Source organism: Pyxicephalus adspersus, chromosome 12 (genome assembly GCF_032062135.1).
Source record: "Pyxicephalus adspersus chromosome 12, UCB_Pads_2.0, whole genome shotgun sequence".
NCBI lineage: Eukaryota > Metazoa > Chordata > Amphibia > Anura > Pyxicephalidae > Pyxicephalus > Pyxicephalus adspersus.
The window spans coordinates 46,331,503-46,346,854 of NC_092869.1; the positions used below are offsets into that span (position 1 = coordinate 46,331,503).

Genomic DNA, 15,352 nt, shown 5'->3' on the forward strand with positions numbered 1-15,352 from the left:
AACATCAGTACCTAACCTTATATATAGGGGGCAAATCCCCACCATCAGTACCTGACCTCACCAATAGGGGGCAAATCCCCACCATCAGTACCTGACCTCACCACTGGGGGCACAGACCCTCCAAAATCCTAAAATGCCAGAAGAGTAGGGAACCTCCATGTGATTGGTCACAGTTTTGGGACTGGATGTTCAAGCTCATATGTTGGAAACACACAAACTTTTTGGCAGCAGCAAACAAGTTTTAAGCAAGAAATATATTCATTCAAATCAGTTTTATACAAAGTTTAATATTTTACCGTCTAACAATAGGAAATCACCAGAAAACTGAAATAATACAAATGTGGGAACCTGTGAGAATCACCCGGCCTCCCCGCATGTCAGGCACTTGGAAATAATTCTGCGATGGAAAGGAGGAGCTGCCATTTCTGATTTGTATTTACATTAGGGAGCAAACTTCAAGCTTGACCGAGGCTTCGCTATTCAGTAATAAGTATGCAGGCAGTGAAGTCTGAAGAGAACATGAATGTTCCTGGAGGGAAGATCAGTCAGCGTGTTATGGTGATCTCTATAAAGAAGTCAGCTCAATATGTCCGTCTGGCCCATAAAATGTTCTCCTGCAGTCTCTGGACCATCCGGTGCTGCACTGCCCCATACGCAGGGTCAGATGGGATTTTAAGTCTTTTTCCGTTTTGCAGGAGGGGTGTTGGCGTGAATCCTTGTTTTGCAGTCCTCTTCGTCACTATCATCATCATCATCATCATCATCGTTGTCGTCTTCCTCATCCACGTTATTTACACCTGTAAATCAAAACAGCACATTGGTGAATGTTTGGTCTGGGACACCCGAATGGCTGGGCGGAGGTAAAAATGGGGGGGGGGCTCAGATACACAGACCCCCCCCTACAAACAGCCCATGGGGAGTCACATGTAATTGTGTAGCTGCCCAACATTCTGATGCCATGCGGCGTCTCAGCTGGCATCGGTGGCTGCACTCCATGCAGTCTCTTCCCCGCCCCCCTGCGATGTCTAATCACAACACTGGAGGAGTCTGATACATGGACAGCGGCCGCTGATGTCACCGGAGATGTGGGTGGGCATGGCAGCACTGGTGACCCTGGCTCCGGCTCTGGGACTCTGGCAGCATTTGGCAAGCGCTGCCATTTTAACGCCCATCACACCCCATGTTGCTGCATCAATCATTAACCCCTATTCCAATGTATATAGGCCCATTACATATATGACTTTAGAATAATGATAAAGTTTACAGGAGATCTGATCATCATTAGCTGACAACTTCCTCTATGGATTCCTATTGATTAATCTGGGTAGTCACCTGTAGCGGAAGTTCCACCTTTCTCCTGTTCTACCAGTCGGCTCAGCTCCGTGGTCACCTCTCCCTGAAGTCGCTCCAGTCCGCCCAGCAGTCCCTGCAGAGTCCGCTCGCAGCTCACCCGGAACGGGCGCCGAGCCCCATCCCTGCCTGTGAGCTCTGCACTCATCTCCATGCTGGAAGATACTGACGTCATCAAATGGCGACAGACATGAGGAAGGCGGAAGCGCTGTGCGGTCGCCTTGGCGACAGCCCGGGCTTCTCTATAGCTGCCCCGGAAGTTTGCGGTCTGCCAACCAACTTTCACGAGTTCCGCCCGCCAGCCAGCCCCGGAAGTATTTTCTCTTGTCTTTCTATTCTGTAGGATGGCGGCAAGCGGAGAGGAGAGGCCGGGGGAAAAGAGAAGCGCCGAGGAAGAGCCGGTGCTGTCCCTGCTGGATGTGCTGGAGGAGGACGACGCCCTGCAGGATGAGGCCTGTGCTGTGCTAGGAGGGAGCGACGCCGAGAGGTGCTCCTATCCTGAGGTACTTACTGTATCTACTTACCTGCTTCTACACTGAGGTACCTACCATATATACCCTCCCATTGGACAGAGACACCTATCCCTGGGCTACCTACTAAATATACCCCCCATAGGACAGGTACTCCCACCCCTGGGGTACCTACCATGAATACCCCCATAGGACAGGTACTCCTACCCCTGGGGTACCTACTGTACATACCATATATACCCCCATAGGACAGGGGCCCCTACCCTTGGAGTACCTACTGTACATACCATATATTCCCCCATAGGACAGGTACATGTACCTCTGGGGTACCTACTGTAGATACCATATATACACCCCGCATAGGACAGGGGCACCTACCCCTGGGGTACCTACCATATATACCCCTTGTAGGACAGGTACTCCTACCCTGGGTGTACCTACTGTACCTACCATATTTACCCCCCATAGGAGAGGTACTCCTACCCCTGGGGTACTTGTATCATATATACCCCCATAGGACAGGGGCACCTACCCTTGGGTTACCTACTGTACATACCATATATACCCCCCATAGGACAAGGGCACCTACCCTTGGGTTACCTACTGTACATACCATATATACCCACATAGAACAGGTATATGTACCCCTGGGGTACCTACCGTAGATACCATATATACCCCCCCCATAGCATAGCTGCTCCTACCCTGGAGTTCCCACTGTACATACCATATATACCCCCGGTAGGACCTACTGTACATATTATATACAGTGAGGGAAAAGTAGTATTTGATCCCCTGCTGATTTTGTACGTTTGCCCTCTGACAAGGAAATGACCGGTCTATAATTGTAATGGGAGGTTTATTGTAGCTGTGAGAGACAGAATACCAACAAAATAACCCTCAAAAACCCAGCGCTCAAATATCAGAGCTTACTGTGCATTGTAATGAGTGAAGAGAAGTTATTCTTCCCTGAACTACCTGCTGACTTTATATACCCCAATATTTACCTCATGCCTTCTCTAAATGTCCCCTCCTATGCACTCCATATATACCCCCATTTAAGGGTTACCCCTATCCCCTTCTATATGCCCCCCACTATAGGAGATATGGATCTCCTATACCTTCATATGGACGATGATTGAGCCCTGGGTATCCCCCCCCCCCATGCTAACTATATTCCTCCCATATCAGAGGGGCTTCTACCCCCAGTACCTGTCTCTGTACCCGAGAGACCTCTGCCCCCATCCTCGTCATCTGGTAAAACCCCAACCCTGCCCCTGACACTGTAATGATCCTTTCCTATTGTTAGATCCACAATGTCCCAAATCATTCTTTAACACTTATCCCACCCAATGTACCCAGCACCTCTCGCCTCTGACAGTCTAACCATCTACCTGTATATGGTGTCCTTTCTTTCAGGGCTATGTGAAGAGACAAGCGCTATATGCGTGTAACACCTGCACCCCGGATAAAGAGGAGCCCGCGGCGATATGCCTGGCCTGTACATACAAGTGCCATGAAGGTCACGACCTGTTTGAGTTGTACACAAAAAGGTATGTCTGCCCTTTCTATATAATCAGACTGCTGGCCCTCTGAGCTACCTTGTTTATGTTAGAGGTTTTCCTTTTTTTTTTTTTTTTTTTTCCAGGAACTTTCGTTGTGATTGTGGAAATGCTAAATTTAAACAGCTGGAATGCAAATTATATCCCGTACGTAAAACCTCATTATTATTATAACATTAAGTGCATACTAGGGTGAGTTGTGCATGGAGGGTTGAGAATCTATAGAACACATGACCGTGCTGTTTCATGGTTAGGAGAATTGCTGATAGAGCTCTGCAGGGGTGTTGGTCCTCTTATGCCACTTTGCAAACTTTCCTATGAGGACCCTTCTGCTGGACAGGCAACAAGAAACATGGACATCTGAAGAAAGATTTTACCAGGAGCATCACATGATCACTGCTTTTGGGAATTTTATATATTTAAATGGCAGGTTTTATTTAGAAGGGGGTGTGAAGGAGAAAAGAATTGGAAGGGGTTTAACATCGTATTCTCCCCAGAAATGTTTTTAAGCTGTGTCGGAAGAAGTTGTAGGTGGGTGGCGTCCCCGGTATTGGGACCAAACATTTCAGCAGCCAACCAAAAGCAGCCGGGTGGTGCGCCCAGCTAAAAAGGGCAGAGGAGAACGCTGCACATGTGGCTGGATGTCAGCTTTCAATACTTTACCTTTGGTATATCCAGACTTACTGACCCAGACAGAAAAAGTTGATTAGGCAAAAAGATGTCTTTGTAAAAGAAAATGGAAATCTGCTGGGGAACTAGTTAGGCTACATACACACGTGCAAAGGTTATCGTCCAATAATCATCTCGGGGCCGATATCAGACGAAAATCTAGCGTGTGTACAGCGCTCGTCGTCCATCTTCCGAATGACGGTCCTGGCGGATCCATAGATGATGGACGGCGAACGATCATAATGCAAGTGAAGACGAGAGAACGCAGCGGGGTGCCGCTCCGTCGTTCACCCCCCCCCCTTTTCTCCCCTTTCCATAGAGCAGAACGTTGCTGTATGTACAACACTCGTTCATGCATCGTGCAGTTGTTTGTCGTTGGAAAGGATAGTGAAATATCCTTTCCAACGACAATTATTGCACGTGTATATGTAGCCTTAGTTCGCTGGGATCATCGAGGGAACACTGATTACAGCAGGGTGCACAGGAGGTCGCTGCTTTTAGAAGTATTTGTTCCAGAGGAGGCTCTCTTACCAGTGGAGCATCATGTAAGGGCATGTATAGTAAACTATAATCCATAACTTTTTAATGAGCTTATTAGCAATACTATTCTATCTTTTCTTACAGGAGAAAGAGAAGTACAACACGGCCAATAAATACAATGACAACTTCTTTGGTTTATACTGCACGTGTAAGAGACCGTATCCAGATCCTGAGGACGAGGTGAGCCCCTCTAATAATTCAGCTCATTCTTTTTGATATCACAAGTTGATTGGAGTCCTTTCCCAAACAGTAAAATATTTATACTGCAAATGTGTGTCCAACTACTGTTTTTGGTGAGCACCATTGGGTTAAATACCTAATACTGTCTTATTTCTTATAGACCCCAGATGAGATGATACAGTGTATAGTCTGTGAGGACTGGTTTCATGGGCGGGTAAGTTCTGATTTTTACATTTATTTGATTGGATATTGTAGCTTTCTGTGGATTATACCTAGGGCTGCACATCCTCTTTGCAGCTCTAAAAACTGCCATGCATTAGATTGTACGTACGATTCATATGCAATTTCTTTGTTTGCAGCACCTAGGGGCAATTCCTCCGGAGCACGTGGAGTATCAGGAGATGGTGTGTCAGGGCTGTATGGATCGCTGTTCATTTCTTTGGGCTTATTCTGCCAAGTTAGGAGGTGAGAGCCCGCTTTCCGTTATTATGTTATGCATCTCTAGTGAAGAGATATGCTGCATTCTTAGGGCCCATCTCGAGTGAGCGTCTGACATCGCTCATCCCCCCCCCCCCCCTTCATAGAACAGAATTGCACTGTGTGTAGAACGCTCGTTCATTTATCTGTTACTGCTATGTATACAATAATTGAGCTTGTGTACGCAGCCTTAGTGATTGCTCATACCTCTAAGACAGCAGTCCCCAACCTGTGGTCCCTGAGAAATTTTTGGTGGTCCATGGCTTTTTCTGGTGCACACCTCAGCGGAGTCAGGAGAAGGAGCCCGCTTGGGGGCTGACAGAGATGTGGACCATGTCTCCTGTATGCATCGCAGACTCAGGTCAGTGGGTGGCTTGTGTCTCTGGCTCAGACCTGCGATGGTAGAGTGGGACGAGTTCTGGCATCATGACGTCACTCTAGGGGAAGTATCTTCCCCTTTGAGTGACACGCAGCTCCTCGTGCATGCACTGTCCGGAGTCCGTAAATTTAGTGGTCCGCGATGTCCAGAAGGTTGACACCAATTCTCTAGAATGGTTACACAGCATTCACAGGTCATCAGACTTTGATAGGCTGCATTTTCAGTGATAACACCAATCTCCCTGTCATTAAGTATCTTGTGTTTACTTTCAGTTCCTGGTGTCACCAAGATTACCAAAGCAGAAACGGATCATGAAGATGTTAAAATTGATGACTGTCCTACAGAAACCGCAGACACTCAGAATGGACAGATAATAAAAAGTGAAGAAGTGAAGGTGGAAATATCAAAGCTGCCCGAAGTGAAGAAGGAAGTAAAGGAGGAAGAAAAACCAAGCTGTCCATCTACAAGTGGCAGCAGTGATCAGGTACCCCCTGCAGTTATTGGTTGTAGCATTCTTATTTAATGAGACCAATGTACCCGTACCGCCTGGAGTAGTCAAACCTAAACTCTCGTGGTGGTGGGTTCCCATTGCTTTTTATTGCTCTCCTAGGTAAAATACTGTTAAGGATTTCAATACTTCCACACTCAATCCAAAAAGGGATTTTCACATTGGAATAGCACCTGATTCCTAAAAAAAATAACTCGTTATTAGACCCACTGCTGCCACCAAAACAAAACACTGGGATCGTTTCTGTGTTCAGTCTGTTTAATGGCTTATTTTTCTCTAGAAATATTGTAATGGGCAAACATCTCAGGCTGTAAAGATGGAAACTAAAGTCCCAACTGGCTGCAAACTTGAAGATTACAGAAAAGTCCAGGGGCCCGCCACAAACACTGCCATCTACTGGCCAAGTAACTGGCGCAGTCAACTCTGCAGATGTGCAGAATGCATGGTATGTCAGGATGAGTTTTGCTTATTTTTTTTTTTATTCCATGATAATGAAATAATGACTAAATAAAATAGACTTGTGTTTTCTATTTATTGGTGTGTTTAGAGTATTTCCTGCTAAAACTGAAATTTAACAAAACTGTAAAAAGACCAGTCTTTGCTGCTCTCTTCTTGTTCAGCATGACTGGCCTTGTATTCTCTTCCCTCCTGTAGATTTCTGTAGACAGCCTGTAATAGGTAGAACCTCAGGTTCACTACAAGAAAAAAGATGATAAAATCACTGAAAGGTCCATTCTGGCTAATTCATGACTATCAAATTTGAATTGCCTTATCAGTTTTACATAGTCTCTGTGCCAGGGTGACTCACAGCATGAAATACACAGGGTCAAGATTCTGGATTACAATTTAAAAATATATATCACAAATATAAATATTTGTAGACATTTCACTTACTTTGACAGCTCAAGGGGCAAAGTCTGTCTTACCTTGATTATGTATATTTCTGGCACGTGAACTGTGATTACTGTAAAGGACACAGGGGCACCAGTAAGAGGAATAACCATTGCAAATGGAAAGGATTCCACTGTGAAAGCTGTGATAAGAACATTACAATCTTTAGCAATGTTTCTTAACCTTTTTTAACACGGGGGAACCCTTGAAAAAACTTTCAGGTCTTCAGGGAACCTCTGCTATGATTACTATATCCACAGTATTGGTGTGGTGGTCAGTAGGAAAAATTGCTTGCCATTGGGAAGAATGGCATCCTTACAGATGTCCAAAAGGATCATTGGGGTCACTTAAACTGACCTGAAAGATGCAAACTGTTCCCTGTTCAAGGAACCCCCAGCAACCTCTGGAGCAATCCTAGGAATTCATAGAACCCTGGTTGAGGAACACTGGTCTATGGGCTAGCCATGTTGGCTTTTATGGTTTCCCTGGGGCCCCAGTGTAGGCAAACATAAATCAATAGGTACAATATTTTAATACCATACTAAAGGAAACAGCTGTGGAATAAAGTTAAATGCTAGTCCTCCTATATAGCAATGTGAGTTATGTAGGGGAAGGAAGCACATGTACATGGTGTGCAAGAAGTGTGCAAAGTATCTTGGGACATTTAGTCCACTTGCAAATGATCAGATGATGATTGTATGATAAGTACAGTCTCTGCACCCCATGAGCAAGAGAGAGACAGTCAGCGGTAGTTAAAAAGAAAAAAAAATAGAGCAAACTTCCATGGGATCTTTTCTATGTCAGGATTTTTTTCTAATTGGATTTTTGCTTCATCAGAAGTTTTATTGCTGTTTTTTTCCCAATCTGACTTAATAATCTGATTTTGCATGTATTGGTCTGTCTTGTCTGCAGAAACTGTACACAGAGTCAGACGTCTTATTCCTCTTGGATGAATGTGACACAGTTCAGGCCTATGAAAATAAAGGGAAATCAGAAGAGCAAGAGACCAGAGATCCTTTAATGACTGCACTCAGCAGCATGAACCGTGTCCAGCAGGTGGAGCTGATATATGGTAAGTCACAAAATTCTGTATTGATTTGAGGACAAAAAGACCGAGGGATGGCAGGAAGCTTGCTTAGCATTGGCTAAAGAATCTTATTGCTTTATACGCCATCCAATGCGTATCATGTTTAATGCCGTAAAATGTGATAACATTCTTTAACCAATGTGGAGTCAATTTCCTGCCAACCCTCAGTCTACATGTTCATTGGCTGAAGAATGTTATCACTTTATACACCAACAACCCATGGATCAGGGCCTTCGACTTTTTTCTAACTTCCTGAATTTGCATATGGCACCTATTCATTTCGTGCTGCCCTTAGGGTATACCTTTCCATATCCACAAATTTGTAAATCTGCAGCATGGATTAAAAAGATGCAGCTCACCTCCTACTACAACATATTTATAAAGCTACTGGGTGCTTTAATATTCAAATAACCCTGGGAAGACCAGTGTTTAGTGAAGTCAAAGCAACAAATGTCAGTCCAGGAGAGGAGCCAGTTCAAGACTCAAGTGAAGGCTGAAATTCATCTTTACTGTCACCTGGTGAATGTAGTTACCCTACTGTGATGTCCCCCAGGTTGCCAACACCAACAAGGTTCCCCATCAAGAGAAACATTTGATAAATGGGCAGATTTTTTTTTAGATTGTGTGTCCTGTTTACAAGCCTGTAACACTTTGGGGAAGCCAGGCAGGAAGCTGTGATGGCAACGTATCTGGGTACTTGGCTATATTTAAAGTCGGGTGAAGCTGTAAGAAAACCTTTCTAAGTCTGTATTCTGATATTTTTTGCCCTTGTGTTTGTAGAATATAATGACCTGAAGACAGAGCTGACAGATTATCTGAAGAGATTTGCAGAGGAAGGAAAGGTAAGCTGGATCAAATTCTACCCCATAAGGCCAGTGTCTGCAAGAACTAATTCTGAACTCCAGGCAAATGGCGAAATACACAAATGATAAACATATAATTGATACTTTTTTAATATACAGTTAGGTCCATAAATATTTGGACAGAGACAATTTTTTTTCTAATTTTGGTTCTGTACATTACCACAATTCATTTTAAATGAAACAACTTGCATGCAGTTGAACTGCAGACTTTCAGCTTTTATTTAGTGGGTTGAACAAAAAGATTGCACAATAACGTGAGGAACTAAAGATTTTTACACAATCACGTCATTTCAGGGGCTGAAAAGTAATTGGACAATTGACACAAAGGCTATTTCATGGGTTAGTCTGGGCAATTCCTTCGTTATGTCATTATCAATTAAGCAGATAAAAGGCCTGGAGTTGATCGCAGACAACATGTGGGCAAAGGAGCTCTCCATGCAGGTGAAACAAGCCATCCTTAAGCTGCAAAAACAGAAAAAAACATCCGAGAAATTGCTACAATATTAGGAGTGGCAAAATGTACAGTTTATTACATCATAACAAAGCACTGGTGAACTCGGCAACACCAAAAGACCTAGACCTCCATGGAAGACAACAGTGGTGGATGATGGCAGAATCATTTCCATGGTGAAACCCCTTCACAACAGCCAACCAAGTGACCAACACTCTCCAGGAAGTAGGCGTATCGATATCCAAGTCTACCATAAAGAGAAGACTGCATGAAAGTAATACAGAGGGTGCACTGCAAGGTGCAAGACACTCATAAGCCTCAAGAATAGAAAGACTAGATTGGACTTTGCTCAAAAACATCTAAACAAGCCGGCACAGTTCTGGAAAAACATTCTTTGGACAGATGAAACCAAGATCAACCTTTAGCAGAATGATGGCAAGAATAAAGTATGGAGAAGGCGTGGAACAGCTCATGATCCAAAGCATACCACATCATCTGTAAAACATGGCGGAGGCAGTGTGATGGCTTGGGCGTGAATGGCTGCCATGGCACAGTGTTTATCCATGATGTAACACAGTAGCAGCCGAATGAATTCTGAGGTGTTCAGAGACATACTGTCTGCTCAAATCCAGCTAAATGCAGTCACATTGATTGAGAGGCGTTTCATCATACAGATGGACAATGACCCAAAACATACAGCCAAAGCAACCCAGAAGTTTATTAAAGCAATAAAGTGGAATATTCTTGAATGGTCAAGTCAGTCACCTGATCTGAACGCAATTGAGCGTGCATTTCACTTTGTTGAAGACTGAACTTCGGACAGAAAGGCCCACAAACACACAGCAACTGAAAACAGTAAAGGCCTGGCAGAGCATTAAAATGGAGGAACCCCGGCATCTGGTGATGTCCATGAGTTCAAGACTACAGGCTGTCATTGCCAGCAGAGGGTTTTCAACCAAGTATAAGAAATGAACATTTTAATTTGATTATTTTTGAGCCCCTGAAATTAAGTGATTGTGTTAAAAAAGGCTTTAGTACCTCACATTTTTATGTAATGTTTTTGTTCAACCTACTGAAATAAAGCTGAAAGTCTGCAGTTCAACTGCATCTGAGTTGTTTCATTTAAAATATTTGTGGTAATGTACAGAACCAAAATTAGAAAAAAGTTGTCCAAATATTTATGGACTCAACTGTATATTTAATCAAATATTAACATGTAAAAATAAGTATTTAGTGTTTTGTTTTTTATTAAAAAGATTAAAAGCAGAGTTAGTTGTGCCATGGGGACATTGATTAAATTTATACTCTACTTCTGCTTTTAATCTTTTAAAAGCATCAGATTAAAATTGTCAGCGTAGCCCTAATGTGAACCTGTGAAATTAGAAACATGGAGCTGCCATTGCTAACCTCTAGTTCTGTGAGTTCAATCCTGGCTTTACAACTTTGAAAATCAGTCATTTCAGCCATTTTCCAGGTTAGTACCTGATTTACGGGTGTGATAAAAGCTCCAGAAATTGAAGCCTCGACTATTTCTGTCCTCATGAATGTAGACAAAATCTTCTCAGTGACTTTTAATGACTGTGCTGCGAATGTCTAAATATATATTATTAGCATCTGTCTTTGATGCCTGGGGTTCTGCTGATATGTAAATGTGTCAGTTTCCTACACCTGACAGAGTATCAGGGATTCTCTATTTATGCATTCCTAAAATGTAAATGAAAAACAGTGTGATCTGCCATGATGTTCAGATTATACAGCCTGATTTATAATAGGTCACAGCAATAAATAAGAAAATTAAATAAAGTTAAAGTGAAGAAAATGTATGGCCCTCTTAAGATTAAGTGGTTGGTGGTTTAGCTATTAAATAAGTTCTAGGTGCTAGGTCCCATCATCCCCCTTAAATGAATACAAAAAAAACAACCCATATATAGGATTTGGAATGCTCTGTCTTCCTCAGATATTGCTGAAAGCAGCATACTATAACATTTCTTCTCTTTGGTGTTTATTAAAGCGGAACTAAACTCGGTGGGTGGGAAGCTTCTGCCATAATCGGCACAGCTAATTATGGCACGTACCCACCTTGTGCAGTTGCCCTGCAGCAATGACAGGTCCAGCACCAGCCATTGCTTCATGCATAGAAAGCACTGTCTCTACCGCTGGCTCCGCAGCAGACCTCTGTGAAGATGGTGGTGCTCTTCTGTCATTGGATGATGTGTAACCCCTTCACATGCGCAGGCGTTGCATCGCCCCAGCAGACAAATCCGAGCTCTAAGCTACAGTGCACATGTGCTGTGAAGTTTAGAGCTTAAACACAAAGCCACCATGAGCCAAAGAGTTAGTTTTTTTGACAAAAGAGACCTTGCATGTTAACTACTACTAGCTCCTGGTGTTTTTTTTTTGTGTTTTTAGTTTAGGTATCATTGAAAATGTGTGCTGCCATGGACAGGGTGCATTTTAGGTTCAAGGTTTGTTTTTCAGCAGATATGGAAGACTTTATCTAGCTATGTTCTGGTGATGTCCATGAGTTCAAGACTACAGGCTGTCGTTGCTAGCAAACGGTTTTCAACCAAGTATTAGAAATGAACATTTTATTTTTAGCGTTTTAATTTGTCTAATTACTTTTGACCCCTGAAATAAAGTGATTGTGTTAAAAAGGGCTTTAGTTCCTCACATTTTTATGCAATCTTTTTTTCAACCCACTAAATTAAAGCTGAAAGTCTGCAGTTCAACTGCATCTGAGTTGTTTTTTTAAAAGTAATTGTGGTAATGTACAGAACCAACATTAGAAAAAAAGTTGTCTCTGTCCAAATATTTATGGAGCTAACTGTATATCTGAAAAAAATAAAATTGGTTGGGGCTTTGTATATTGTCTGAAAATAAAAAGCTGACGTGACAGAATTGCAAATTGTCCAGCAGGTAAAACATTTAGGTTATGTTTCAATGTATATATACCTATTTGACTACCCCTATACCCCCCTAAATACAGGTTCAATATACCACTATCCAGAGCACTGTATGACTATGACCTTAAAGCAAACCTGTCCTGTTGTAGTCCATCATCTTTGTTTTATTGCCCCTTCCTCTTCACCAGAGCTTGCTCCTTTACTCCCAAGTGTTGATTGGCATAGCCTTGTTACATTGCATCAAGAAAGACTTAAGTCCTGTGTAAGCTCTAATCTCGGTTACTTGCAGGTGTAACGGCTGAAGCAGTCAAGAAATATTGAACAATTGGTTAAACGTCATTTGTCTTTTTTTTTCAGCCTGACTATGTAAGAAGTCTATGCTGCTGGGGCTGATGGTATTGAAGTGACACTATTGTTTTTCCTTGATGCATCTTTATTTGCTCAGTGGATTACTTTCTCTTCCCAGGTTGTACAGAGAGAAGACATCCAGAAGTTCTTTGAGGACCTGCGCTCTAGAAAGCGAAGACGAGTGGATAGCATGCAGTATTATTGCAGTTAGCTGCAGAATTCCAAATCACAAGCTGGAATTGTAGTCCTGTACTATTCAATAGACTCTCGACAACTCTGCCCCCCCCCCACCCCCTTCCCGACTTCTAATGTGTACATTTTTTTATATCATGTTTGTGGCACCTGGCAGGTTCTTCTTCTGCAAATGGTGGCTATGACTGCTTAATCTCCGTAGAAGCCTTGACGAAAGTCTTGATGAATGTCATTGAGCACCTTACTCTCTGTTCAGTACTTGGATTTATTATTGGCTAAGATTCAGTGGGTCCCAGAATGGGAAAAGTATTCCAATATTTCTTCATTTTGTTAATCCGTTCCAAGCTCAATACCTGAAAATAGAACTCTTTTGATTCCCTAAAGCATTCTGTTTTCTTCAGTGGATGTATGGGTGGGGAAGTAATTGTGTTTGAGGCTCCTGATTGTTTAAGCAACACACAGACTCTTTGATGTAAGGGATTCAGGTGTGAGTGTATAAGGCTAGATACATGTGGGGGTTTGATTGATTATGATACAAAAATGTGTTAGTGGTCCTCTCTTGATCCATTTGGAGTCCTAAACCTTGCAGCTCCAAAAATCAGTTTTTTTTAATGTGGATAGTCGAATACATTGTGCAAAAAAGACTCCCAAGACAAAAGGAGACAGACCGCTCTCGGTCATGTGACACAGACCATTTCTACCATTCATCTAGCTATGCTTCCTGCTGGTTTGTTACCACAAGAGATATGAGCTATGATCAGTAACAGCTCAGGGGGTGCTTGGAACAATTCCATTACTCCACCAGAGCATGATATGATTAAAAATAGGAGGTTTGGGCTGGGCTGTGGGGATCTTCATTTTTGTTGCAGAATTATGGAGACTTGGTGACCTGTAAGAGAATAGGATCAAAAAGATTGGCCTGGCATACAACCTAATTTTTGTTCTCTTCCTTTCTGCAAATTTTATGCATAAGTCTGCTTGGACCAATAGGCACAAACATCACTTTGTATTTGCAATCCTGCTTGCTTTACCGTCATTTTATGGATGATATTTATAAATATAATATCCTAGTTCAGTTTTCACACAACATTATGCCAGTGAGTCACAAAGAGAAGCAGCCACCTTCTTGAATGTCATAACAGTTCTGATGCAAGGAGAACTCCTTTTCTAGGAAGTTAATAATAACCTTTCCTTTCATGAAGGATGCATGGATTCTATAACAAATGTATTTGCACTCTGCATGCGGCATCATTAGGCATTCTGGTGGCTGGATAGGATGCCTCGTATCCAGACCACAAAAGAATTTCAGTCCGTGCTTCACATTTACCGTTCTGTTAAAGCAGTAAAGAGATTTTGGCACAGGGAAAGGCTCCCTTTATTTGCTTATCGGTCCACACAAAAGCCTTTTTCTTTCTTTGCCATTTTTAAATCCCATTTTATGGCCCTTTAAAAAAAAAAAAAAAATAGTGTCCTTCTGTATTCTTTTCCTGTCCCCTTTCTTTTCTATTTTAAGGTGTGAAATGAGATTCTCTTCCACCTAACCCTGTGTTCTCTCTTGTAGAGATAGGGCTCCTCCTTGCGTTAGGGACCTTCCTATACAGGAAAGTGTTTGCAGCTCCCTATCAGCCCAGCTGTATCAGCTTGGCCCTTGCTGCATAGATCTGATGTTATACACACCCCAGTAGTAGCGCATTATCGTGTCATTGCGACATGTGCATCTGGTGGTGCATCTTGTTCTTCTTTTCTTGATACACATCATTGAAATAAAGTCTGAAAGCTTTATCTGTGGTGGTATCTTATGAGGTTTGTGAAGTTCTGTTGCTTTTAGACTGACAATATTGTTTTGAGAAACTCATCACATTTTTAACATTATAGTAAAGGGTGGCTCTTCCTTTTATTTTAATGAAAAAAATGTGTTTTTTTTAATTTTTTGGAGTGGTCCCCTCCCTCTCTACATAGTAAAAATAACACGTAGCCTTCTGGGGATACTTGCATCACATATCCCAGAAAGCTGTGGGCTGCTCCTTCTGCTCATGCCTGAGATCGAGCATGCATCATCAAGGGGCTTCTCATGTAATGTAAAAGTGCTCAATCCTATGCAAGAGGAAGACACGTCATCGATCTTGTGCCTATGTAGTGCAATTTCAGATAACGTGAAAACCCCAGAGTGAAGATAATGGCGATGCTGAACGGAAGGGCAGGTGCCAGAAAGGAGAGGGAAGCTGAGCCAGTGCTGGATTCATGCAGACCTGTAATGTTACTTAAAAGGGGTCCATTTATAAATCATGGGGTCTGACTTTCAGCAATATTCCTTGGGGAGAATCACTGCCATTTAAAACACTTGGAAAATTTACCACCATGGCATGCCACAGAATGTCAGAATCACTGCTTTTATAATTATTATCCACTTTTATTTAAAAAGCGCCAAAAGATGACAAACTTGCATAATATACAGGTAGAAACAATGAGACACAGAAGAAGA

The 15,352-nt window shown here is 42.6% G+C and overlaps 2 protein-coding genes across 2 annotated transcripts; one reads left to right on the top strand and one right to left on the bottom strand.

Moving 5' to 3' along the window:
* Positions 1 to 269: 269 nt before the first annotated feature.
* GON7 (GON7 subunit of KEOPS complex) lies at positions 270 to 1,539 on the bottom strand. The gene is made up of 2 exons (XM_072428938.1): positions 1,333 to 1,539; positions 270 to 797 (listed from the first exon to the last, which is right to left on the bottom strand). Exons 1-2 carry the CDS (start codon positions 1,523 to 1,525, stop codon positions 673 to 675), a joined length of 318 nt encoding a protein of 105 aa, XP_072285039.1. The 5' UTR covers positions 1,526 to 1,539; the 3' UTR covers positions 270 to 672.
* Positions 1,540 to 1,630: 91 nt separating this feature from the next.
* UBR7 (ubiquitin protein ligase E3 component n-recognin 7) lies at positions 1,631 to 13,253 on the top strand. The gene is made up of 11 exons (XM_072428934.1): positions 1,631 to 1,853; positions 3,240 to 3,373; positions 3,469 to 3,529; positions 4,676 to 4,771; positions 4,932 to 4,985; positions 5,131 to 5,236; positions 5,900 to 6,111; positions 6,416 to 6,580; positions 7,939 to 8,098; positions 8,894 to 8,955; positions 12,797 to 13,253. Exons 1-11 carry the CDS (start codon positions 1,695 to 1,697, stop codon positions 12,887 to 12,889), a joined length of 1,302 nt encoding a protein of 433 aa, XP_072285035.1. The 5' UTR covers positions 1,631 to 1,694; the 3' UTR covers positions 12,890 to 13,253.
* Positions 13,254 to 15,352: the final 2,099 nt, after the last annotated feature.